At 36.3% G+C, this 26885-nt stretch overlaps 5 protein-coding genes across 6 annotated transcripts; 1 reads left to right on the forward strand and 4 right to left on the reverse strand.

Moving 5' to 3' along the window:
* Window positions 1-1308: 1308 nt before the first annotated feature.
* LOC143469743 (metal-response element-binding transcription factor 2-like) lies at window positions 1309-7522 on the reverse strand. Its single transcript, XM_076967549.1, has 15 exons — window positions 7305-7522; window positions 6401-7071; window positions 6070-6292; window positions 5218-5349; window positions 4922-5010; window positions 4565-4646; window positions 4320-4431; window positions 4126-4249; window positions 3943-4016; window positions 3677-3835; window positions 3204-3300; window positions 3038-3114; window positions 2875-2928; window positions 2359-2607; window positions 1309-2099 (listed from the first exon to the last, which is right to left on the reverse strand). Exons 2-15 carry the CDS (start codon window positions 7028-7030, stop codon window positions 1886-1888), a joined length of 2316 nt encoding a protein of 771 aa, XP_076823664.1. The 5' UTR covers window positions 7031-7071; window positions 7305-7522; the 3' UTR covers window positions 1309-1885.
* Window positions 7523-9819: 2297 nt separating this feature from the next.
* LOC143469746 (general transcription factor IIH subunit 4-like) lies at window positions 9820-13714 on the reverse strand. Its single transcript, XM_076967552.1, has 12 exons — window positions 13438-13714; window positions 13171-13275; window positions 12943-13077; window positions 12409-12591; window positions 12209-12290; window positions 11919-12026; window positions 11769-11852; window positions 11494-11626; window positions 11359-11410; window positions 10580-10706; window positions 10281-10421; window positions 9820-10184 (listed from the first exon to the last, which is right to left on the reverse strand). Exons 1-12 carry the CDS (start codon window positions 13557-13559, stop codon window positions 10068-10070), a joined length of 1389 nt encoding a protein of 462 aa, XP_076823667.1. The 5' UTR covers window positions 13560-13714; the 3' UTR covers window positions 9820-10067.
* On the reverse strand, window positions 13637-15332 carry LOC143469745 (Golgi pH regulator-like). Its single transcript, XM_076967551.1, has one exon. It carries the CDS (start codon window positions 15329-15331, stop codon window positions 13934-13936), a length of 1398 nt encoding a protein of 465 aa, XP_076823666.1. The 5' UTR covers window position 15332; the 3' UTR covers window positions 13637-13933.
* Window positions 15333-15375: 43 nt separating this feature from the next.
* On the reverse strand, window positions 15376-17650 carry LOC143469747 (ubiquitin-like modifier-activating enzyme 5). The gene has a single exon (XM_076967554.1). It carries the CDS (start codon window positions 17419-17421, stop codon window positions 16141-16143), a length of 1281 nt encoding a protein of 426 aa, XP_076823669.1. The 5' UTR covers window positions 17422-17650; the 3' UTR covers window positions 15376-16140.
* A 3345-nt stretch (window positions 17651-20995) lies between these two features.
* On the forward strand, window positions 20996-25289 carry LOC143469744 (uncharacterized). 2 transcript variants are annotated; one of them, XR_013119194.1, is made up of 6 exons: window positions 20996-22743; window positions 22901-23112; window positions 23330-23504; window positions 23658-23925; window positions 24210-24484; window positions 24842-25284. XR_013119194.1 is itself a non-coding variant. In XM_076967550.1 (5 exons), the coding sequence occupies exons 1-5, from the start codon at window positions 21906-21908 to the stop codon at window positions 24400-24402; spliced, it is 1686 nt and encodes a 561-aa protein (XP_076823665.1). In that variant the 5' UTR covers window positions 20996-21905; the 3' UTR covers window positions 24403-25289. The 2 variants fall into 2 exon arrangements, 1 of the variants encoding a protein (XP_076823665.1); XM_076967550.1 differs by having other exon boundaries at window positions 24210-25289.
* The last annotated feature ends 1596 nt before the right edge of the window (window positions 25290-26885 follow it).

Raw genomic sequence — 26885 nt, forward strand, 5'->3', positions numbered from 1 at the left:
TCACAAAGCGCTATTGATTCTAAAGTGCGTAAATTAATAACCAATTTTAGAACAGGAGAACTAATTCGACATCATGTTGTTGGAGATGTAAGTTTGAACGATATGAGCTATTTGTTTAGAAACAGGAATGTATGGACGCATTTGTTTGGTAAATCAACCACGTGTAATGCAATTGATGCATTTTAATCGTCCTCCAGAATTTAGCCAAAACGTTACTTTTTGATGCGAAGAAGTTTTAATTTAAGTTGAATTGCATGGATGTTCAAAAGTAGGTTACAAATACAACAACGTCTTCATGCTTTGAAGTGAAATTACATGTTATAGCTTGGCTAGCAAAGTTTACCAACAAAAATTATCTTTTACTGGAAAAACTCCAACTACTGATTTTGTTTAGAACCAAACAAAGGTGATTATGTAATTAGCACTCTCGGTCCATGATTTATGACCTATGATTTTAAGAATGATTTCACGCGAGTCGACGTTTGGAAGGATTGTGTGCAGCACCGAACTCACAGGTATAAATGGACAGTGAACGCAATAACTTAAAAACGCGGAGAAATAAAATAAAGTGTCAAACGTAAATATTTTAAATGAGCAAACTCGGAAGTACTTGAATATAATTGAACATCAGAATTAAATCAATTCTTCTGTTATAAGTACTTGTTTTTCAACGCATTTTGGGCCCGCAAACCCAAGCTGCTGCCCAGTCAGCCACTTTCTGGAAATCGCGCGAACGTTTCAATTTGGGTTCTATAATGTAATATCTCTTCATCCTAAAACCCTCACGCGGACTTCAGCGCACAGCATTAAGCACCCGAGTAGAGGCTGTTACTACCCATATTACACCCTGTAAATATTAGGTTACAGAAAAACAACCAACAATAAAAAAACTTATGTAAACTATTGAACTCAATTAAGATAACAGCAGTAGGTTTCCACCATTATTTTAAGTACTTTGGAAGCCTACACGAAAGAACTAGTTACTTCACCTAAACGGCTGTAAAACTCAACATTAGCTGTGTGACGTTTAATGCTAATATCACAAAACATCAAAAGGGTTTTCAGATCAAACAAACTTTGCATTTTATGAAAAAGCTCTAAAGTCTAAGGTTACACTTTTATTGTTTCTTTCCGCCAATTTTGTTAACTTCAGATAACTCGAAGTAACTTAATTAAGTTCAAGAGTGTTTACTTCATTTTCAAGTCCCTCGAGCCCGACCTATGCCACCCAGGGGCTTGATTACAATGCACCTTGATCTCTTGCTTCCAAGCTGGTGAATGCATGACCCTAAGAGAGAGAGCAAATGATTTCGTAATCAAAAACTTTAATCTTACACAAAGCATAACAACAAGTAACTCATTCGGTTGGCCTTGAAAGAATAAAAACTCACTGAGTCAAAAAAGGGTAGTGTAAATCTCTAGGTTTAAAAAAAAAAATTATGATTTTTTGTGATCACAGAATGTTGACCAACAGACATTTTTAACACGAGAGTTTTTTTTTACTGCACCTATGCAGAAGTGCAATAGACATGAATTTTCTTTCCGACAACCATTTTAATGGATGGAAATAAATGGCTTTTAACTGCTTCCGGATTTCACCAAAATTGAGTTGGATAAATGTTATAACCCGGTCACTTTTTCAGCCTTAATCGTTGTTGTCAAGCAAAGACGGGAATTATATAAAAATTACTGTCGGTTTTGCATGATCAGCTAGTTTATAAAACGAATGAAAAATTGCAATTTTTTTGAAATCAAACAAAAATATTAAAAAAAAGGAAGTTTTTCTCTGTACTACTATACGAAAATCTTGGAAGAGTGTCTGTACTGGCAATTTCACTTGGGCTAAAACTCGGCATTTCCCAAGATGAGAGCACCAAGAAGACTCTCATCTTTTTCGTCCGCTCTCATGCAGTTGCTTGGCGGTGTAGCCCTCCCATTCAATGAGGTATTCCACTCTTGGACCAGCACCGTTGTCCGACGACGCACCGCTCACCACACGCTTCGCTAGGACGCGAAATCGTTCTCCACAAGCTATTCGACCCTCTGCCCCGAAGTATCGAGCCATGGAACGACGCAGGTCTTTGTCGTATGCCACGTGGCTGCAATTAAACGCAAGGAATTGAGTTTTAACAATAAAGTTTGTATGTTTTACAATTTACAGCGAGTATTCCTGTAGAAGCATGAGAAAAACTAGTCAAGTCATTCGGCAGATAAGTACACAGTTTATCATTAGTAAGTTATGACGTTGCACAATCAGGTCGGGTCATTTGAACAGCATCAGGTATAAAATAAAAATTATATTTACTATCCTTTCCATTCAAATAGCGGTCTGTGGCCACGATATTGTTTAATACTCACCCAGGGAAGTTGTCGGTGCTTTGAGGACCCTGCAAATCCTGGAAGAGCTCACTCAACGGGATAACGGACATTGTTTCACTTGTGAATGAAGGAGCTTTTTTAGCTTTTGCCGCATCCTTGCCTTTCGTCTTTCCGCCGGTGGATGCAGGTCGACCACGACCTCTTCCTACTGAGGAACCCCTTAATTTGGGAGCGGGAAATCCCTCCTTACGCGGACGCCCTCGTCTGCGCTTTGGTTGCTCCGGTCCACTGAGATGTTGTGAATGGAGACATTAAATCGTTTAAGGTTATAAAATAAAACTGCTTAAATGATACTTTTGAAACCATATACGAACATCAACACCGATAAAAGTTCTATCACAAAAAACCAACAACAAGAGAATTGATATTTATAAGTAATTCTAAATAAGATGTAATTCCCGTTGTAAGATTTCCTTCCGCTGGAATGGTTTTTTTAACAACGCAATAGGCTTTTTAAGAAACAAAACGTCATACGAACGTTCCAAACTCACTCACCCAAGTGAAGTTTCTGGAAGATCGGCGAAGTTTTTCCCAAAATTGCTTGACAGCCTGGTACAGAAAAGCAATTTTTTCGTAAAACTCTCTTGACAAATACTAAAACAAGCCAATTTGAACCAAAGAACTAATCACATTTACATATCTGACTTTAGTGACTTACCTATCAAAAATATTGTCGGCAGTCGAATTGAGGCCAGCTCCATCTTGAATATGGTTATTACCACCACGCCATTCTTTCTGAAAGTTAATATAATAAGAACGTAACACAAACGGATAAACATAACGTTTGCTCCACAAAACCAAAGAATACCAATAGAAATTGCGACCTCCACTAATTCCCTGTGTAGCTTCTTTGAAGGTGACGCTTCGTTTACGTCATCAGGATCTCCGGGACCACTTCGTTTTAAAGGAGTCGGAGAATCGCTAAAATAATTTTCCAAAATTTAATCTATATTTGGTTGAGACGATGAATGTATTCCACCGAAGCGCGTCCCAACGTGACAGCTTATGATAAACTAAAGCGTCTTTTCAATGAGCAGCCATGGTGTGTGTCAGTGTGTTGGGTTACATTAAGGATTTTCTAAAATTAAAACTTGCTAAAAATTGAGAGCTACAACTGTATGGGAGCATGAAAGCAAAACAGAATATAGTCATCAATTTATCTGAAACTGATAGTAGTTATATGCAATCACTGTGCACTTTGTATAGTTATCAAATTGCAACATTCCCGGTGCTGTTAGATGCCAGAACAAAACGCAATCGCTTTCGAAAAAAGTGCGGAGTTCTCGACCAGTTGCACCTCAGTAATAACGAGCCATGGCGAAGGTCGAGGGATTTCAGTAACTCTTCGTCGATAATGCCAGTGAGTGGCACATTAACTGTGGGGGGAACTGGTGGGGAACGTGTACGTAAACCCCAGCTCATTTTTGCCTTTTTGCTTTCACTTCCGCATTGAAATCTGTAAATGTAAGTTTGTGGTTAAATGAATCAATATGATCTATAACAATGCTTGGAGTGACTAAGTGGTACTATTTCGTCCGCTTTAGTTCAGCACAGCTGATATACCTCGTTTTATTATTTTGCAAAGTTTCCAAAACCCGGTCCTTCAACTGGCTGCGAGTACATGCTTCATGAACGAGCTAAAAAATTCAACAAATGGATTTTAACAAAATGTTGAGACTGAAAACCTAAAAATGAAAACACTACAGTATAGCATAGGCTTGCTGTAAAGGAACAGAACACAATTACATCTCCCAATTGAAGCGATTCCCAGTGTTGGACAAAAAATGGAATCATAGCACCATGGAAATCGTAGTACTTGACAGTTTTTGCAATTGTAATGTTATATAAAACGAGATGAACCACATCTACCCTGCAATGATATATGTAACTTGTTATTGTTATAATAGTTGAAGTGATAGTTAGGCAAGGCACTATCATACCATCTCATTGGAAGACGTTTGACGTATTCGTTTCCATGATTGCAAATAGAGCAAACAAAAAGAAAAAAACGATCGCCATAAAGAATAGGATATTCTAGGCATTGGATACAGGCTGAAAAAAAAACTTAATTTTTTATCATTTAATGACAAAGACAAAAAGTTGAAAAACCAAGATCAAAAGTTAAAAACTCACCATTAATAAATTGTTTTGACTAACTATCAACATACACTAAGTGAATTTGTACCTTCATGAAACCACTGCTGACAACGGCAACATTGCAAGGTTTTCAAATACCAGTCGCCTGGTCCTCCACAATAACAGTATACCTGAGGTATCAAGGTCAATTAAACATAAAATTTGCTGATCTGAACAACACTTAGTTTATAGCAAGCATCATCATGCTTTTTCCTCCAAGCGCCAAAGCCCAGATAAGTATAAGAACTTACGACTGCGGGCCGGATTCCCGCTTTGTTCAATAGGCTACAATACAGTAAGGTCATTTGTTGCACAGTAAGGTAGACCAGGCACACTAACATCCTGGGCCGTAGTTTGGTGATGTCTGGTTTAAACAATATAAATGTCCATAAAAACTGCTACCAACCTCTTCTGTATTTGTTTTATGCCCTTTATCCCAAGTTAGTGAGCTGATGTCGTAAGGTAGAACTTGTTTCATGTGCCTTAAAGCAGTAGCTATATAAAAAAAAACACTGGGAAATCAATCACAGCAACTGCTCACTGTTGTGTTTACCTACTTGTACCTAGCAAACAACAAAAGCTTACTGGGGTTTTGTGCCAAGTGTTAACTTAAGCGGATTTAGCTTTATTTTTATATCAACAAGCACATTTAAGGCTTTTGTGACCTGTAAAGCAAACTAAATATTTGAAAACCATCCTCACCACCAGGACCATCTGAATCAGCACCTCCTCTTCGTGCTACAGCAGCAAAGACACATGTACGACATTGCCATACATCATCCTCACTTATAACTTTGGTGTCGATCACTGGAACGTGACACAGCTGATGATAACCTGGGAAAAAATTTATCGACTTAAATTTCACCTTTTGTAAACACATGTGTCATTTTGCGTTAGTTATTACGACATATTTAAATATAAAAGCAAATTGCATCATACATTCAAAAAAATTAATATCCTTATTTTACTGCCCGATTTATCTAAAACTTTTCAAATTATGCAGGACGATACTTAGCAAAATACTAATTGTTTGACCTCATATCAACAAGAATACTAGGGATGTGACAAGAGTAAAATTATTCCGTTTCATTCGAGCACAAATATCATGCAGGTCAATGAACCAATACGTATGGGTATCAAGCCATTAAATTTTATCAACATGTTGTCCTATTTGGCTTACAACATGACGCTATAGCCAAAACATTTGCGTAGTCTCCAAAAATATCTATTCCGGATTTATTTCAACAAAATTATAATTGGTTTTGTCTGGTTTATGAAAACAAGAATTCGTTTGGTGATATATATTCAGTGTAACACATATCTTTGTACTAGCTGTTTTGCCATCAAACTACAGAACATATTGTACTGCAGTATGATTTCCTGTCCACCTTAACAACTATGTGGAAATTTCAAGTGAGATATCTGAATACACTACAAAGGCATAAACATGATTGAATAAACTGGATTTTTGAAAGTAAGGTGACTGTGAGTTTGAGTTTATATTAGCCTCACTCTCATTCTTAATATTTACATAGCTGAAACTTTAGTACAAACCTTGTCCACATTTGTCACAAAGAACAATGTCATTTGGTGGTTCTGATTTCCCATCACGGCATAAAGCACATGTTAAATCTGAGTCTACTTCATCCAACAGCAGTTTATCTTCTTCATCATCTGATTTGTCACCACCATTGATTGGTTGCAAATCTTTAAAGTGGACTCTGAAGACAGACTTGTCTTCGAATTGCACCATACAATGGTGTTCAAAATCAGACACCTAACACAAGCAAACCACTTTGCTATGTAATTGTCTGCATTTTTTAACTAAATATATAGATGTTAACTTTAGTGGGAATTAGTGGGAACACAAAAATAAGCACTTTACCTTACAAACAGTCCCAAGATAAGACAGACCATCAGACCAACGAGCTAACACATCACTACCCTCCTTAAAAATGCCAAACATTTTTCTATACAAGGCAGGCTGCGCTTTCATTCTGGAGATGTGAAACAATCCATGATCTGAAGTTTCTTCACTTTTGACTGAGTTGCAATTGACATTGGGTCCCCTGATTTCATTGTTTTTAGCCTTGTACGTTAACTTCAGAGACTGTGGTGAAGTTTTTACCAGGCCATTCACATGCTTGGTTATGGACAATTTCTTATCTGGGGAACTGCATGATTTGAATATATCTCTCTGTGGTATATTGTCATCATTTGATAGGTTATTTGCAAGGTCGCCAAAACCTTTTTCAGCCGACCAAATCTTGGGTGACATTCCTGCTGTAGATTTGATCAATGGTTTCATGAGGTCTTTTGTATTGATTGATTTCGGTGATCCAAGCTTGAAGAAACCTCCAGATTTGATAGAAGATACTGGTAAAGAATCGTACTGAGGTGATTTGTTTGGACTTGATGACACCCTCTCCTCTTCAGGTGCGTGGCCATTTGACTGACATTTCTCTAATGTTTTTATTATGGGAATATTGGTGGCAACAGCTTTATTTCTTACCATTCTTGGGTCAAATAATTTACCAAGCTACTAAAATTTTTGACCTATAAACAAAAAAAGCATTTAAATCTACATGTACGTGCAATTTGAACAAATAAGTGAAAAGAATAAATAAGTTATAAACTTATTATACATGCAACTCTAGTCTAGCTATTATGATAACCTACAAACCAATAAAATAAGTACTGTGAAACTTTATCATATTACGATCATCGGGTCTAGAAAATGTCATAGTGAAGAAAAGAACTTGTTGTCTACCCAATTACCATATTCCTACCTCAGTCACCAGTGGCTAACGAGAGTTCACTGAAGTTTAAAAACAGCAATTGAGCCATTACGTACATTACATTTTCCTAACTTTTTAAACGATAGCCAATGAAATACATGTTGCCAATCAATCTGAAACACAATTCTCATTTCTTAAATTTTAGCAGCTAATTTGTATTTCAATCATCCAGTTACAACTGTATATACTGTACATGTAGTCTAGCCATGCAGCTCAAAGGTTTTCGTTGTTATATAATTATATATGCCCAGTATTGACAACTACTCTAATTTAATAAGCAGTGAACAGTTATTGAGAACATTCTGGCCAGAAAAAATTGACTGAAGCAAAATATTTTCATCTAGATTCTAGAACAATGCATCGATTGGACTCCACAGCCAATCATCATTAACACATAAAAAATGTGGTCAACTCAGAACTCCACAAATGTTAAAAGCTTGTTATAAATGTCCTGCATTTACACTATGATGTCACTTTTAGTTATGTAAAGCGTTTTGGCATTAATTTAAATTCTCAATAATTTAAAGTTATAAGGTCAAACATTACTATCTCAAAAAGTTGAGGTTGTAAATCATAGATACACAGGACTATGTACATAGAAAACCTACCCTTTCAAACATGCGGTTAAATGAATAAATTTAATTATCTAAACAAAATGATGGAACCTTGAGATATTGCAGTTTGTTTGTTGTACTTTGCTATGAAGCCACCTTATGGTCAAAAAACGGTTTTGCCTATAGCTCAAAAACAGCTAAACTGATGTTTGTCAAATTTGCACCATTAGTCTCACAAAATTGAGTAAAATGTCTTAAGCTAATAAAAAATAGGGTAGTTCCAACCAAGGTTCTCATCATATTACATAGATGTACATATACAATAAAATGACCTGTATGTGAACAGATCCTATTCAGCTGAATCTAACAAATAAAGCAAGTTGTAGAGAGTCAGATTTTTACAATCTAAGTAGAGCATCAGATTTTTTACAATAAAAAGAATTTTAGTTTGTATATACATTACAGTCTATACTAGCGCTCTTTAAAAGGAGTTACTTGATCTTTAAAAGTTTACTTCTCACATTTTAGAGGAAATGGCATGTTACAATTTGTGAACAATTACAATAATCACTAAATAACAATTACAACCAATAATCGCTGAAACACTCTCAAGTAAAACCTTTATATTATAATGCATAAAATTACCAGATCCAGAGCTCCAATTGGTAGGCTAGCAAAAAGGTCTAAATCATTCAAGAATATTTTTGCAAAAACGTTTAACGAAACAATAACAAAGAATTGTTTGCGGAGTGGATTTTTATTACCAACAGACAAAATTCTAATGTCACAAACTTCACGACTACATTCTTTGCATACTGCGAGGCAGACATGAAGTTCACATTTTTGCAGGTCAACACTATTATGCAGAAATGAATAAGTAACAACACTAATCTGCAGAAGTGATACACAGACGTGAATTAGAAATGTAATCTACTTCTGCTTACTTTTACCATCGCGAACGCGCAGCAAAGACAAGCAAACCTCAGCGGCATGTAAGTCCGCGTGGCTGGAATCCAACAGCCCAGGGAAATATATTCCCCAAACTCGACAAAAACTGCAGTCTGCCAAACCTTCAAATAGCCTACATTTGCAAGAAATGTTTTGTAATAGACCCTTTCCGAGTTACAGCCGCTACTTTTTTTTGGTCGCAAGATTTTTTCGATTGCTTATACTTTACAATGAAAATTGTCAACCCACTTTGATTCTTTTTAAATTGCAAGTATTCTGGGCATCAAATTGTAATGATTTGGACCAAAAATTAATATTAAAATAGCACTTTTTTGTAAAATTCAGCACAGGGTATTTTCGTAGACTGGCTACTTGACCCTAGTCCAGAAGTGCACAACCAAATAACATCAGAATTTGACTAACTAGGGCAGTGGTTCTCAACCGGGGTTCCATTTACGTTTCGCAAGGGTGCCGCAAGTTATTGCACACTAATCACTAGTCCAGGAAAACGGTTGCGAAAATTATTTTTATTTAATGCAGAAACTTTTTGGCTTTCCTTACAAGCTCGAAGACAATCCATCCTATAAAGTCACAGCCTGCTGGCACTTTACCCCGCTAACTCTTCTTATACGCTTTGGTGATCTCGCGCCTTTGCAAACTATCTAGTCTCAAAAATAAATCCCAGCCGTTTTTTGCTTTTTTTAAGGAAATTACAATTCCCGTTTCCCACGGTGATCTTATATTTATTCATATGTATCCTTAGAGGTATGCAGTTGGTACCGTACAATAAGACGATAAAGTTCGTATTTACCTTTAACACTGTTGTAGGCTACTGTACTATTTATTGTAACTGTGACGAAGATTAATTAAAGGTTGATGGATGTCACCATCGATCTTCGTCACATAACGTTTAAAAAACTTTTGCACTTGTCGGTCAAAATTCTAACGTTAGTTTTATCCAGGTTTTAACGATCGAGTTTGTAAAATATTTTTAACATTGCAAGTACAGTCAACCAAAAACACTGATTTTGTAATAATAATGAAGTCAAAATTTTATTGAAATGTGAAAGCAACGAAGAAAATGGGTTGCATTAGCAAAGAACAGTACCAATTTGTCGATGAGGCGCTTAGTCTTGAGCGCAGCTAAACACAGGGAACGAAGCACCGCTACCTTTCGTGGTCAGTAAACGTCAAGGCCTAAGACAACTTGATGTCACAAATATAATATTGGGGTCGCCAGAAAAAATGCGAACTAGGTCCCAGATTCCTTTTTATAGCGTTTCCAATAACGTTTCACTTGATCGTGAGCGTCTTTTGTCACAATCATGTTTCGTTTGGCTGCATTTTCCCATACCAGAGCACCTAGCTCCTGTAAATACAAAATAATTATAATTTTTACTTGGAAAAATGTGGAGTAATAACTGCAAGGTTTCTTGGCAAAGAGCAGAGCACAGATTTAATATACCCTTGCATAGTTTCTTAACACTTCAAAATCATGTTGTGCAAGAAATTGGTTGTACAAAACACCCTCTTGGAAGGTCAATCTATCCCTTTCCATGGCCCACAATCGAACTTGGTCCGCCAAAGTTGGAGCAATAACAGGGTCCTTATAGACAATCAACAAACAGTAAAATAAACTTTAAGGACAATTTCATATGTTAAAATAGAGTACTTCCATTACTTTCATAAAAACATTTTAATTGGTTATTTACTCTAATGCACACTAAACAGTATACATTAATACAAATTACTGCATTCACGCACGTTCTTCAGCATATCCGGATGAGCGTTAGCTCTTATGAAGTGTAATATTTGGTCGGCAGTGATTCCATTTACAACGGCAGTTTGAACACTCTCTCGCGTAAGCTGCAATACGCATACGTTTGGGAACCTTTCAAAAACAACTATACATGTACAGATTTACAATTTTTTACAACTAAACCGATAGTTTAGAATTAGATGTTTGGGACAGATAGGCAAAGTATTGTTCAGCTGGACCCAAATTTGTCTAGGAAGTCTGGGATATCCGGCAGGCTTATTAAAATTAAATTTTATGCCAACTACCAGCTTGCTACATTGTGGACAAGAATGGGGATTATTGCCTTGTAAGCAGGACCAGATTAACGCAGTGGCAAAGGTGACTGTTAATCCGCCCCTACCTATGACAGTTGTTTACTTCGAAAGCTGCCTTGCTTATTATAAATTGTCTTTTGTGATTAGAACACACCTACAAAACCAGGTGTAAGATTTAGCTTACAAATCAGAAAAACTTAAATAAGAATGATTGGTTTTATACCAAAACACGAAGTAGTGGCGGATCCTAATTTAATGCAAAATCTGTAAACATTTTTTGGGCTCCGATCCGACTGGCCTATACCCATTAAAATGTATATAATAACAATACAGCAGCACCAGGAAATATGGATTTCTAGCAAAATATTTGTATTTAATAACATTTTATACACCTGACTGCATGAATACTTACACCTTGAAAATACATTTAAAACTTTCAACAGAAAACATATGCAAAAGTTATAACATACCTGTATAGCATTTCACAAAAGAGGGCAAGAATCGCATATTGCAACTCTGAATCTAAAGAACATTGAAGGTTAAGTGCTAGCCAATCGTTAAGTACACAAATACTGGTTTCTTCTACACAAAACGGTTTTACTTACTTGTGTATGCATATATCCTGTAGTTGGTTTCAGCAATGATAAAACCTGTGCTGAGCGCGGAAGAAGATGAATTTTGCATGCGGCTCGCAATATTTATGACCAGTCGAGTGGGATAGAAGCGTCGAGAAGTTCTCTGATGACAGATGAAATGTTTAACTTGGATACTATAGTAACACTCTAGAACATGAATAATGATCAACTCCATTCCACACAAACCCTGAATAATATAAACATAAAAGCAAAACTTGTTTAAAAACACTAAAAATTGAAATAACCTTTCTTTGCATGACAAGGCCCATTTCCCTAAAATGTTGCAGACACTGCAACACGCGATCATCTTTGCCATCTGTAGGTAAGTCCTGCAAAAATTTAGCCTTTGTTGATTGACTCCAAGTGACATTTGGCAATGAACAAACCTTACTCACTTTGCCCACGGAAGAAAAACTTAGTTCAAAAATAAAACGAAGAATGGGGACCAAATTCATTCCTCTATCACGTACCCAATTTAAGTATTCAAGAACAAAGAACCAAACCTGTAAACAAAAACAGTAAGTTTGTTTTTACATCAGCCGATAGTATTTTATGGCATATTTTAACAACACTTTTCATCGTTCATCTGATTTCAATGATCAACTTGCAATCATTAAGTTACAGGGAAAAAATCAAACACAGACAAACTGGATTGTATTTATGACAACAGTAATATGATTATTGCCTGTGATCCACTGTCTAACAATAGAAACTGAAAACCTTTGGCAGTAATATTTGTGTATCTCCGTCCATCTTCTTCACCAACCCTGCAAGGTCAAATAACCACATGAAAAAAGTTAAAGTTTTAAATTTTCATCAAAGATATTGGAGAGGTGCAAAAGGTAAATCATCACTTATGCATTTCAACAGGTTACCATCATATACCGAATAAGGCCAGACTGAACAAGAAGATCTTGCAAATCTTGTGAGATAGCCGAGTTTGAAGCAGAACCGACAAGAAAATGTAACAAAGCTTCCCATCGTTCTGTGGCATATTTGTCCAGTTCAGCGACATCTTTTGCATGTTTGTCTGGCCCTAGATGAGCAGTGCTTGACCACGATTCACCACTAAAACAACATTCCTATTTATGATACTGAACCCATAAACATGTTATATATAGTTATAAGGCGTTATTTATTAATAATCTTAAAAACAATTTGATTAAAAAGTTAATTTCGATTTTATCAAAAAAGCTTTCGTCTGTTCAAAAGGGTCTGTACTTGAGCTCATACTGGACATGGCAGTGTGATGGTTTGTCAGTGCAAAACTCAAACAACATGGAAGGTTGAAACATACAAGTTGTGTAAACTAATATTATAGTAAGCCATGTTGACATTTAACTATGAATTTGATTGAGGTTAAACTAATAGCAAACTGGGCAGTGAATATTGGTCAATGTAATCAAACATAATACCAACCCTCCAATAAGTGTTTTTTGCAAATTTTTCCTGAATGTGAAACTAAGTGAATACGCAGAGGAAACGCCTCCAGGAAGTATGACTTCATTCCACACATGAAGATCACACAATGCTGCCACAGCTTCTGTGTGCTCACTGTGAGATAAGACACTTTTACATAACAAGATATTCACTACAATTTTTCTAATAGTGGATATGGTAATTATTAATTATTAAAGAGCTTAACACCTCCTTGCTTCATTGGTGGCCCATGAAGTAACTGCAACTTTTGTGATTGGTTTGTCCACAAAGAGCACCCGCATCACATAATATTTTGCTAGTTGTGGTAATTCCCTAAAAATGTCAATGAATAGTGATAACAGATTTTATTCTGATGGTAAAACTAAACTGTTTTTTCTCATGTTTTTATATAAACATATTAAATGTATCAAAGAATCGATGGAGCCTACAGTATTCTTAAAACAAACAGCTTGTTTACAGTATTAACGGACTTACCTAAATACAACAGTGCAAGTGGCTGGGTGTTCATAAAGAGACTCCAACAAAGCCTGTGGAAGAGTGCAGAGATATTGATGTAAACTCTTACACTCAAGCTTCACTCTTTCAATACCATTCATGCTGCACCTGTTGCTATCCAAGTGACATATTTGAAATAATACGTAGAATCACCTAATACGCATGGCAAGTGGCAGCCTTCTGCAAAAAACATCAAACATTATTCTACAACTTGGTGCTAGGTTGTTGTAAGCTTTACAACAGCAAAATCTATTGTAAAGAACGTTTTAAAGCACAAAGATTTTTGCAAATTTTAAAGACAATACGTAAGCGACAAAGTGATATGATTTGGATATTCTTGTCTGCAATTATAATATCACAGCCATTTCAAAAGATGTTTAACATTTATCACAGAAGTTATTGCACTAAATACAGATCTATATACTGTTAAGAGTTTAAACTAAATTTACGTAAATCAAACGCACAATTGGCAGGATTACTCCCTAAAAGCAGATGAGAGTTTTAGGTCCTTAGTAGTATGCTTCTCAGGTGCTTGTTTGTGAGCTAAATAGAGAAAACCAATGCTACTTAGGGCACTAACTAGAAATATAACGTCAAACCAGCGATGATAGAATTGGAACTGAAGGTCACCTAAAATTTGGGTGATAATCTTTCTGTATGATTCAGGCATATTCATTCTCATTAAGAGTACCGAAGAAACAAAATACATTCCCATAATTTGCGCCAAACCCATAACGATTATATTTGAAGATTTACTGCTGGATATAGCATAGAAGAACTTTGTCAATGTTATAAGCAACCCTCGAATTGAGGTAACTATCATTACCCCAATTAATATAAAAGAGACATGCTGAGACCAAAACCCTACATCAACATCAAATCCCATATAATGAACCAAAATTTCAAAACCCTTGGTAACAGGATCTTTTTTACCAACTCTATTAAAGACAATATTAATTGTGCACATAAAGATTTTCCACATGCAATAAAGTGAAAAGAAATACCCCAATATGTTAAAATATCTGCCCTTAAATGTTTTTGAATATTCAATACGATCTTTTGTGGCATGTAGATCAACAGATTCTAAAAACAATTGGCGACTGAGTTCCTCATGAATTCTTATATCTTCTTGCAATTGGGATACATTTTCAGTAGTTGCTAATGGTGTGGACGGTCGAAATCGTGCCCAGATTCCTCCACCGTTTGTGACTTCCTCGCCTCTCTGCGATTCAGCTGCACGTTTAGCAATTGCAAGTCTTTTCTTTTTGCTGATGATCATCTCGTTGGTCTGCAGTAGTTTCCTTTCAAGTGCATGTATGTCTGCATCAGTAACATGGCGCAAGAAGTAGGATGAATAAGTGTAAGGGCAGTTGACAGCACCAAAACCTGATAGCAATGCCATAACAGTGACACCAATCACACCGACCCTGCTTATGATTTGTTCGATGGAAAGTATTCCGTGTTGAGGACTTAAGATAGGAAATGGGTCTCCAATTTTTAAAAATAAATAAACAAATAATGTCCAGCAAATGCAAGCTGAGATGATCTTGTATTTTTGAAGAAACCTTATATTTCCGGTGATGAAATAAGCAATGCAAAATGGCACTAACACAACAACAACAAATAGCATCACATAAAGGTTAAGTTTCCAATGAAAAAACCTTGATCCCATATCCAGAAGTCCAATGATTTCAAAAATTATGAGTTCAAACATGGTGCAGGAAAGGGCAAAAGTTACAGCAAAGATCACTTGAACTGTACGATGATGACACTCATAGTCTTTGAAAAGGTGCCAGAGAAAAAATATCCATCCAAATGCAAAAAACAAAATTTGGGTTGAAAACATCACAATCGAATCAAACAGAAAACCCATACTGTTATTCTAAACTTAGTAACTACATTTACATAAATTTGAACTTCTAAAACAAAAAACATATCACCATCAAAACAGTGCAACCTCTTAAAGTCCCAGAATAATGCAGAGCTAAACATTTGGGGAACTGTCACCTATAAAACCTCTATATAGAACTTTATGTAAGAAATAAAGGTACCAGTGAGTAAAACCACAGATAATTTGTCAATTCAGTCAAATATATACTCAACTATTCTGTAGCAAACAAAAGAGGTGGGGAAAAATGTGTATATTTTCAAGTTTGGAAGAATATGGAATAGAATACACTGCTCATGCACTAAAGCAGTAAATTCAAACAACAGCATATATCATACATAGCATAATGACACGACACAAATTCTGGTCTTGCAACTCATATCGGAAATTTGACACAATTTGCTATGCAATTAAATACCAACAGCCACAAAAACGTAAATGACAAATAGATTTAGCCTAATTCTCTGAAACCCTTTACCATTTCCTTTTTCCGAAGGAATAATAAAATTATCTAACACTTTGCATGCACAAACAACAAGTAAACACAACCAAAATATTGCACCTAGCATCCATGTCAATTTGTAAATATAATGGTAATTACAATTCAACAACAATAACCTTATTCTAAAGTTTGCTGTACTGACAAGATCTACATAGAAAAAATTTCAAACAACAAGTGACAAACGTTTACCCACTGAATGCACTAATTAAAAAACTGCTAAAATAATGATAAAAAATTACAATACATTACTTATAGCAGAGATAATTGACTTGATTTCATATAGACTATATCACTACAATTGTTTCATAGTAGCCATTAAGTCTTCTAAAGAGTCAGTATTCGTTGTTACAGTTTCTGGGTTATCATTTTCTTTGTCATCTTTACTGGGTAAAGTATAAGCTACTTTTATTCCTTTTCCCAAATCAAGGTTTTGTTCTTTATCACCATCATCTCCCAGTGTTTCTGCAACAAGTTCAATGCCCCATTCATTTTCAGTGGAAACAGGTTCCTCCACTTCGCTGCCTTTTTCTGGTTCTGATGGAATCTCTTCAGCCAAACGCTTCTGATATATCTTCTGGCATTTTCTGCATGCACTGTCACTACAATCGACATTTGGTTTCATCTGCATGGTAGGAAAGAAGTCCAACAGTGCATTGTAGCCAAGATAAAATGCAACATCGCCAAACTTTAAAAGGTACTTCAGAACATTTTGTACAAGAAGACCTGCCACAACGCCCATAGTGGTAGGAAGACTGGCAGCACACACACCTTCTCGTTTTAGGGTTCTTTCATCAGTGTGTGTAGCTACCACCAGTGGTGGAGCACATGAGAAACAGGCAGTTTCTCCGGGTTTTATTAATTGAATGTGTCCAGACACAGCGTTTTCACTTACACCAGATTCAAACCAAACTTGTTCCAGTTCATTACAGGCAGTATTTATCGCCATGCGAGCTTCAAAATTATCAACACAACTCAAGATTAAATCCACAGGTTGTCCTTGCATTTTACCACCACACTTTAGTCTTCCCATGAAATGCTGAAAATTGTCCATAGTTGTAATATTATAATTGTGCACTTCAAACTCTACATCAGGATTAATATCGCGCAATGTAGCTTCAGCTGCTTTGACTTTGCTCAAACCAGCCTGATGTGGCTGAAAGAAAAGTCTGTTCATGTTCGCCAACTCAACTTTATCATAATCAAATAACAATAACTTTCCAATCCCACACCTGGTTAGCATTTCAGCTGTTACACTGCCAACACCACCAACTCCTACGACAGCAACAGAGTAATCTCTAATCGTTTCATAATTGTCAACAATACCCATCCTCTTCAGTGCCATGAGACGGCTGTATGGATTTGAGTCCACTACTTCAGCACTCATTTTTTCAATCTTTGAACGACCTTGAGTACTTGCTTTTTTTAGCGTTTCAACTTCAGCTTCTAGTTCAGTGATTCTCTTCTTTAAACTTTTAGCATCCATTTTGTTGAAAATCACCAAGCTTTTTACTCTGTAGCTAAAATTATCCTGGGCAGAAAAAATATAGATCCATGATAAAAATGTTCGGTCCATTCCACCCACAAACGATACATCCAGAATGAGTAAACTTAGGACAATACAACTAACATAACAGTAAACCCAGGATAATTCAATCTAAGGACTATTCAACCAACAGTTGTTGGTTAGGTGGTCCTGGGATTAGGTGTTTTGGGCTTAATTATACTTGGTTCAATCATTCAAACCGGGGGTTAAAGAGAACAGAAACCATGCAAAAACAGGACACATTATGTAACAAAAATACAACAAATGTTGGACAACAGATTGGAAAATTTACTTCAGTACGTGGGGGATAAAAATAAATTGCACGTAAAATGGCTATTGTTTTATCTTCTCTGCACGGGGGATTTCTTACCCAAAAACATCAAATTTTCCAATCTGGGACCTATAGGCTACCGCATGCAGATTGGTATCATGCCCCATGGCACCACAATCTTTATCCTAGGACTAAGGGAAGTCTTTGCATGGCTTAATATCGGTAATGATACCTCATTGCTTGAGTCCTGGTTGGCGGTTACCAAGCTTGTTTTTTGTGCAAGTTCAGATTCACACAGGTTTTTCTATTTTCGTAATGCCTGAATTTAGAGCTGTTCACAAGGTCCACAGAAACTATCTTACGTTATAGCCCTACTTGACCCTACAAAACTTAACCCCTAGTGTTGCCCCCAACACCTTCTTTCATCATCAAGACCTTTTAGATAAGATATGATTGATTGACTATGACTGGATTGATTCGTGGTTGATTGGAACAGCTTGGAGCAAACTTAGGAGACAGAGCTATGAACGTGCGTCACGTAATTACGTGGCTCATCCAGTTTGTGCGCCACAATATAAAAATTTATTTCTTAAAATGACACTATAAAAATATGCGAAATAATTCTTAGATTAACTATTACTTTGAAAAACTGCATACATGCATACAACTAGGACCTACTAGTTGAGCTCCAGATTCGTCTCCATTCCCCTTAAGTCAGAACATGGCCTAACACCATCGGCCAGTATTGCACATTGGCAATACCACCATTGTACATAACGCAAGTCAAAGTTTCTCTATAAGATTTCTAAGGACTTGTTCTTCAAATTCTTTCTCTCTCACTTGATCTTAAAGGGAAAAAATGACTATTTCACCGGCGTTCATTCACCGAAGTGGCAGAATCACAATTCGGTAACAGGCAGATTTTCGCTTATAGGTTTATGACTTTCGTTTTAAACGGCGAGAAACAGGCATTGCGATGGCGTATTGGTTGACGTTGGTACTTGTATACTAGAGGCCTCGGTTTCAATTCTTGCCATTGTTTTATTTCTTTTTGTTGTTCAAATTTATTTTTCATTTAATTTAGTCATGAGAGGTGAAAATTTGGGTCGGAGGGGATTAGCTTAGACTTTGTAATAAAACATAATTTTTAATTGAAAAATAACGTTTACGTTAATTTGCAGGCTAGCTTAGTAATTTAATCATGAGAAGTGAGAGTTTGGGTCAAAGGGGATTAGTTTAAGGTTAATTTACACTTAGGAAAAATTAGTACGTGGTTCTAAGTTTAAATTAGCATACATTTCAATTCAATGATTAGTGTAATAGGCCGTTAACTTATTCGTAGGCTATTTTCCTACTTCGGTAAACGTCACCAGTAAAATAAGTGTCTACTTCACCGGCCACCTTTTACCGAAGTAGCTTTTTCCACATTTTGTAACTGGCGCCTGGTGAAATAGACGCTGTCTGAAGAAATTGCGTCCCGATGGCTCGGTAACCTGGCTTCAAGTGGTAAAAGACGGTGTGAGTCGTGGCTTAATTTTGAGTTTCTTTATGATGCTCGAGGCAATATCAAATTGATAGAAAAAATAAGAAGTACATTGAAGTTTAGACAGGCAGAAGTTATTTCTAGATTCGGCCGAAAACCGAATATTTAAGATACTCTTAAAAACCTGCTTGAAAATTGCTCCATTGCAGGAAATCTATAACAACAGTGATTGATTGTTGTTGCACGTAACAGGAAATCTAAGAAAAGTTTAGATGTTTCACTTAGCCGTGGAAAGCTACCTTTTTTCTGTTGCAAGTTACAACTAAGCATGCATATGCCTACGTTTGTTCAAGAATCGTATTTCCTTAATTACAAAACCTGAGGTAGATGGGCACTGTTTCGTTCACTTTCACAATAGGAGTAATTGTAATGCTATGTATTGCATGATTCGACCGAAACATTTCGATGATTGATTAATCAATTGATTTCTTTTTCCAAAAACTCACTTTCGAACTGAATGCGAAGGACACGATTTGGAAAACCTTACCCCCCAAACAAAAAATCATTACTCATTAGGCTACAGAGTTTAGCTTAATAAAATGATTTTCTAAATTCGATGATAAGCCAACATCTTTATTCCAACTTTAGAAGATTTCATATAAACTTTTATTGTGGTTCTTATACGATACGACTGGCAGCTATGTTTACTTGTTTTACAAAAGCCCCTTCAAATTCAATTTGTTTTAGTTTATGAGCCTGAAGAAGCTTGGGCAATTTTTGTTAAGTCGAAAACGATTTGATGAATGTGGATAGCGATTTGTGTGTTGAATTTTATAAAAATACGCTTTCCTCTACATGTAAGACTTTTTTATAGAACCCCACCTTGTTAAGAATCTGGACTGGTGCAGGCCTGTTCAATTGGGCTGAAAAAAAACTATCAAAAACGACGGTTTTAGGCAAATTCGATAAAAACTTTAATACATCCAAGAAAATGATTTCATCATGAATGCAATTTATGAAATCTTTTGCTAACTTGAAGTCATTAAAAAGTCACCATAAATAAAACTTAGATATAGATCCACAGTCTACACATATTAGGCCTATTATTTACTTGTCGGCCACCGAAAACTTTTTAGGCCGCCACTATTTGACCAGAAAAAAATCGTGTTTTCGAAGCTATTTTTTACAGTTTCTTGTTAACCTAACTTACATGTAAATGTAATAACTAATAACACATTAACCTAAATTTAACTCCAATAAAACCTTAAACAGCTAAAATCAACTTCTTGCATACCAATTCTCCTAACGGTTAGGAGCACCTAACCGTTACCTTATTAGGACCTAACCTAACCGCCAATCGTTAATAACAGAATGCGTGACCTACATATGGTGAAATAGTCATTTCGAAACTTTTATTAATACTTGATCCAAATACCTGAATTATTTCTATCGTTTCTGTTATTGTGACGTCATCATTATTTAATTTGCGTTTTTGCATGTGGAGTTACAACTGATTGCTTAGTATAGGCTAACTAATGATTAGGTCATACATACTGTATTAATAATTAATGTATAAGAATTTAATGTGAATAAAATGACCCGAAACAAACCTTGAGAAAAAAATATACTTGTAAGTGTCAACACAATATAATTATTCGTTTTGCCAGTGAATGTAATGATGTCTTTGCGTAACTTGCGCTACTGTCGTCCAGTACCAGCGGCTACACTGCTATTCCTGTAGGTAATACGCTCTGAGGCAAACTACGTGGGATACAGCGAGTAGCACACACAAGCAGACTGTTGGTCTGATTAAACGCTTTTTTTACGAAGCGTCTCGTAGCTGCAAGGCATAGAAAAATACGCACTGACTTTGACCTCATTGGTCTCAGAATAGCTGAGAACTGTTCTTGCTGTAGGCCTGATTATTAACACAGTGTCAGATAGGCCTAATTGTTACGAAGTGCTGTCTACATGGTATTATCAATGTGAAAGATTATAGTTTTTGCTACGACATTGTACGCGCTGTTGTGTTAGCTGTATTTTAAAAATTATGTAATGTATGATATCTCATCTATAAAGCATGTATTTCAAAGTCGACTTTGTTTGAATGCTTAAGCCAAACAAAATATTATTTTTCACCCCCAGTATGACATAGGCTACTGGGCTAATTTTAAAACTTTTTATTGTGAGCATATAGTTTCCATATAGCCTACAGTAGGTCAACTGGAAGTTTGATTACTATCTTTTGATTTATCTTTGATTCAGTTAGATTATTATAATTTGACATCAGGAAAGCTACTTAATTCAAAGCAAGTTTCAAATTGATTAAAATGTTTGTGACGTGTATTTATTCTTACTTTGTCCTCAACAACTTCTTACAATAATATAGATTTCGAATTATTTTCATCTAAACTAGAGGTTTTCGTCAATATTGTCTTCGTTGAAAAATTTCCGCTTGGTCAGTCATCCTCAACATTAAAGAATTTTGCGCTCTTGACTTATGCTGTATACTTAACTCGCCAACTGACGTCATATCAGAGTCAGAAATTGAAACAGAAACTGGAAAGGTCAAATTAGTCACGCAAGTTATAGACAAATATTTTCCAGGTTTCTGATAGAAAACTGTTGTGTAACGTTATACAGGAAAAGCTGGTAAAGATAGGCCCACTCGCAGATTGAATAACACACGTTTAGTTCATCAAGTGAAACCGGTTGGTTATTGTTTGACAGTCTCTTAGTTTTGACATTCCGGAAAGACTTATGAAGATCAAACGTAGAAAAAACAAAAAAAGAACGACAAAAACTGAAGAGCCGGTTTCATCTTATCCAGAGGAAAATAATCCGTTTTCGGAGGAAAATGGTATCGCTAAAAACGCTGAAGTACTGAAAGGTAAAAAAAAGAAAATTATAAAGCCGAAGGAAAAAGAAAGCAAAAGACAAAAGAAACTGAAAGGGAAACGGGAAAGGGCAGTATCACGCGCTGTACTGGAACATGTTACTGCCGAGGAAAACAACAGATCGGCTATCAGTAGCACACAAAATCCTCCAGGTATAGCATCAAGTAAACTTGATGTTCATACCAGTGCTGGTTTTGCAAAAACTAGTCAAAACGGTGAAGATGTCGATCATAAAGATATGTCTGAAAAAGAAAATAAACCTGCAATGAACACGTCGATAAAAACTGATGATATAATCACTGGAGACGATGTTAAGCCTAAAGAGATTAATGCAACTGCCAATAACGATGCAACTACCAAAAAAAAGCATAAGAAAATAAAAAGCAAGAAAAAAGCTAAAGATAAAAAGAAATGTGGGCAAGATGTAAAAGCAGATGAGGCCGACAATGAAAAGAATGTTATCGAAAAACTTGAAAATCATACGAAACTGGATAGTGTTTCAGTCCAAGATGGGCAGCAGGAGATGCGAATGAAAACACATGCCACTAAGTTTCGTGATCGAGGGCATTCCAGACGTCATCGAACTTCATCCATGGTGGTCTCCTCCAAAGAGCGAACCAAGAAGAAAAGGTTGCGACTGATAAAGAAACTGAAACGAAAAAAGAAAGACAAGCACGACATAGATGAAACTGTGGAAGATCGTGAGTGGTAATTTTAAAGCTTTTCTCTGATTGAAGTTATAGATGCATAACTCAGATTTGAAGTTTTGTATAGTTGGACAAGTACCAATATTAAAATGAAGTTGTGCAATACATTTATAACTTAATTACATTCCATTTCAAACATAATTCAAAACAGAATGTGAAGAAGTTATGGATCAAAAGGACTACAATCCTAAGCCGAAAAAGGTAAACTCTAATCAAATCAATCAATTGCAACGACAAGTTGAAGAAGTAAAAACAGTTGTTTCCAACCAAGTCACGCAAACTTTGGAGCAACGAAACAGTGGGCTTGAACAGCTGGCCAAAAGCACAGAGCAGTTGGAAAATTTTGCCGAAAGTTTTGCTACCGTGAGTAAACTAACCTATGTATAACCTTTAATGTAAGCTAAATTCAAGTGAAAAGTACATAGTAATGCTGGTTTTAGTTATTAGACAACGGTTCTCGATTTTTTATTTAGACAACAAAGTAACCTGAGCAGTGCTTTTAATCTTAAGCGAAAGCGTGATTTGAAAATAAACGATGGCAACATTTTTTCGTTTCACACCGCTATCACTTTTTACAAAGGTTACTCATGAAACAAGATTGAAAAAGCAAACAGAGGCCAAGTGCTGCGGTGCATTCTCAAGGCACCGCATGTGTTGGTATATTTGTACATGTGAAAGAGGAATACAAAAGAAAAAGAAAACAAGAGATAAACTTTCTACAAAACCATCCGAAAATGCCCCTTTAAAATCAAGAGGTGAGATAAAACTGTGCATGTGATAAAGCTGTGTGTAATGCGTACTAGCACAAATGTTTATACAACTGCCAATAAGAGGCATGTGGTAGTGCTAATGAATTTTTTGAAAATAATCATAGCTTGTAAATATAGTTAAAGTTCAATTCCACGCAGCGTTCGCAGACCAAGCAGACGACAACGACGCGTATGAGATTCAAGTTACCCCTTCGCCTTGTACCTCTCGTGCTAAAGTGCGGTTACGAAATCGCACTAACGGCCAGGACAAGCCGAGTTCAGCAAGAAGTTCTTTGCACATACCGGGGCACTTGGGCAACACGAGCAAACGGTCATCAGCAAATTCATCCATTCTTGCTGGAATTCGCAATTCTAAACTTCTTGATAACATTAAACGCGCCTCCAATCCTGTTGTTTTAACCCTCAGGTATATTTGCTACGCTACAGGGTAGCTCATTGCATTTTAATAAATATTGAATTTTACTTGCGTACACAGCGTGAGTAGGTTAGAAAGACTATATTCTATTTTTGATTTCCTGTACTGCTCAAATCTATAATTGTGTAAATGAATTTTAACTTTGAGCAATGCACCACCCATGTTTTAATGAGTAACTCCGGTATATACAGCAGTTTACACCAATATGGTTTGTTATACATGTCCACATAACTTTTTGTGCGTTTTTTTTATATCAAATATTTCGCTGTTTTCAGGGGTTTACGTACTGATACCGTAGTCAGTCGAAGAGAGTCTTCATCGACGGGAGATTTGCACGACTTAGTCCAAAGAGAAGCTCGAGTCAGCAAAGCGACTGAACTCGGGATTAGGGAGATCGCAGAAGGATTTGATGATGAGGATTCGAGAAAAAGAGCTGCCGAACTTCTTCTTTTGGATCATGAAGGATAAAAGTTTTTTCTCGTCATGTTTTTTTGTCGTGATTCTTCCCCGGCTATAAATATAACAATTTTACAAAAGAATGTTGTACTGTATAGGGCAGGGGTCGGCAACCTACGGCCCGCGGGCCGGATCCGGCCCGCCATGCGAAATCGTCCGGCCCGAGACATATTAATTAGTTATCACAAGAATACGGGCCGCCGTGTCTTATTGAGTTTCAAACTGTAGTGTTAGCATTTAGCAATTATAGTATTAATGAAAATTCCGGCCCGCCAAAGAGTTGTACGCTCGACATTTGGCCCGTGACTAGCAAAAGGTTGCCGACCCCTGATTTAAGGGTAAGATATTCGCGTTTCAGAAAAGCTGTCCCGGCAGTTACGGCCCGCCAGTATATTTTATTTTATCAAATTGGCCCGCGGCTCAAAAAGGTTGCCGACCCCTGGTATAGGGCATAGGCATTTGTGAGATTGATAAATTAATTGCTATGGAAGATTTGGTTATGTTAATATCTGAATAATATTCAGAGAGTTGTTTTGGAAAACTGATGTGCAGTTTTGAATCGGAAGTTTGTTTTATGAGGTTGCCAATATAAGAAGACTTTCACTTTCAATTAGATACGATAAAATACACTACTCTGTAAACCCGTTTTATTTTTCAGCTCTACATTAAATGCTCTATATGAGTGATTCCCAACCGCAGCTCTCACTAACTTAGTAAAAAATTAATTAGTTGTACCAGAATTGTGTTACACTTGTTTTTGCCCTGTATCTTTTGCGTTTCTCCCTTGCGGCCGATTGCACGTTTTCGTGGTTAATTAAGCACATGTCTTTTATGATCGACGTGTGTCCGACAAGTAGATACACGGACAGTTTTGTATTGGAGCACCTGAAATGAGCTGTGTGAACGGAAACTTGACTTAACTGCTTTTAAAATAAAAGTTGTGCCTGTAATTCTAAGAGTGAGGACAACAAAACGTAACAATTGCAACAAAGGAAGTCAAAGAAATCAAGAATTAGTGAATTGTCTCACCAAGGATCCCGTGTATGAAGTACTAATGTTACGAGGTTACTACCGTCCTGCTGTGTTACTGTGTAAAATCATTTTGTGGTCTGTGACGTCATAATTGTGATTTTTTTATGCGGCTCCTTGCAAACCTTAGGTTTGAAATTTCACTCTGGCACTAAAAAGGTCGAGAATCACTGCTCTATATCTATTTCATAAATCTACAGTTTTACATGTTTAACTTACCGCTACTACAGTAAAAAAAATAATTGGGATTCAGCTTAGGGGTAATAGTTGAATGCAAATTGTTAAGAGTTAAGGCTTGTCTATTCCAAATATAGTAATTAAAAAATGTTTTGAAAAATGCCTGAATTTGGTAGCCTACATTTGTTTGAAATAATAACATGTCATCTATATGGCTCGACCAGTTTGCCTTCTACTGGTCCAAACCGATTTATAACTTCTGTTTTGTGCGGTCATCATCAGCCGTGCTTCAGAATCCTGCCTGGGGGAGCGGCAGTTGAAAATAACATAATCAACATTTCGGAAATCATTAAACATCGGTGTTATAGCAGAGCACAAAGTTTTTCCACCAATACATTTTCACTGCAAAAAAGCAGAATATTTTACTATCACTCTGTGGAAGTCCAGTTATTTTACATACGACGAGTTGGATTCGTTTAATTATGGTAAACTTAAACCGCTGCCGCACCTTTGCTGTTATCCCGTATACGAGGTGCTGATAAATTACATTTTAATAGACATGTTGCATGGCTCGGATAGGGTAAATTGTCATGCTGTCCCATGATATCGATCATTTTATTTTGCCTTATTTGTTGATGTTTTGGTAAGCTAGTAAAAATTAATGTATATAATAAATCCTTGAATTTAAAAATCAAGAAAAAACTTCATCCATACACATGCGGTAACTTAGCTAATTTACTAGTTACAGAGAGTATTTCCCGTCAGAAAAATAAATATTATTTGTGTTGCATTTTCATTGTTATTGTTCATGCCGTTAAACAACCCAATAATAGCATTAGTTTTCATTTAGTTCACAGTTTGCTTTGTTATTGCTTTATCGAATTTATTCCTCCCAGACTCTTGAAACAATGTGAAAATAATGATTGTTTGGTCGAGTCGAATCTCAAATCCTAACTTTACTTGAAAGGAAATATGTTAGTTTTTTTGTAAATTATTTTGTAATTACGTATATTGCCTAAATGTCGAACACTTCTCATCAAGACCACTGAACAGGAACAAGCGTTGTTAATGCTTGCCAAAGGGCATTAATTGCAACGGTTAACTCCATTGGGTATCGAACAAGGGTGGTATTATTGTCAGCCCAGCGTTCTAACATAACATAATGTAAAAAGCCGTTGTACGAGAAAGCAATCACGGTATAATTTTTTCCCGCATTGCAGTTTCTTTGTTTGCAACAAAGCGATAAAAATTGAAAACAGAACGATCGAGGCACAAATTCAATATCACAA

This window comes from Clavelina lepadiformis, chromosome 8, assembly GCF_947623445.1.
Source record: "Clavelina lepadiformis chromosome 8, kaClaLepa1.1, whole genome shotgun sequence".
Lineage (NCBI taxonomy): Eukaryota > Metazoa > Chordata > Ascidiacea > Aplousobranchia > Clavelinidae > Clavelina > Clavelina lepadiformis.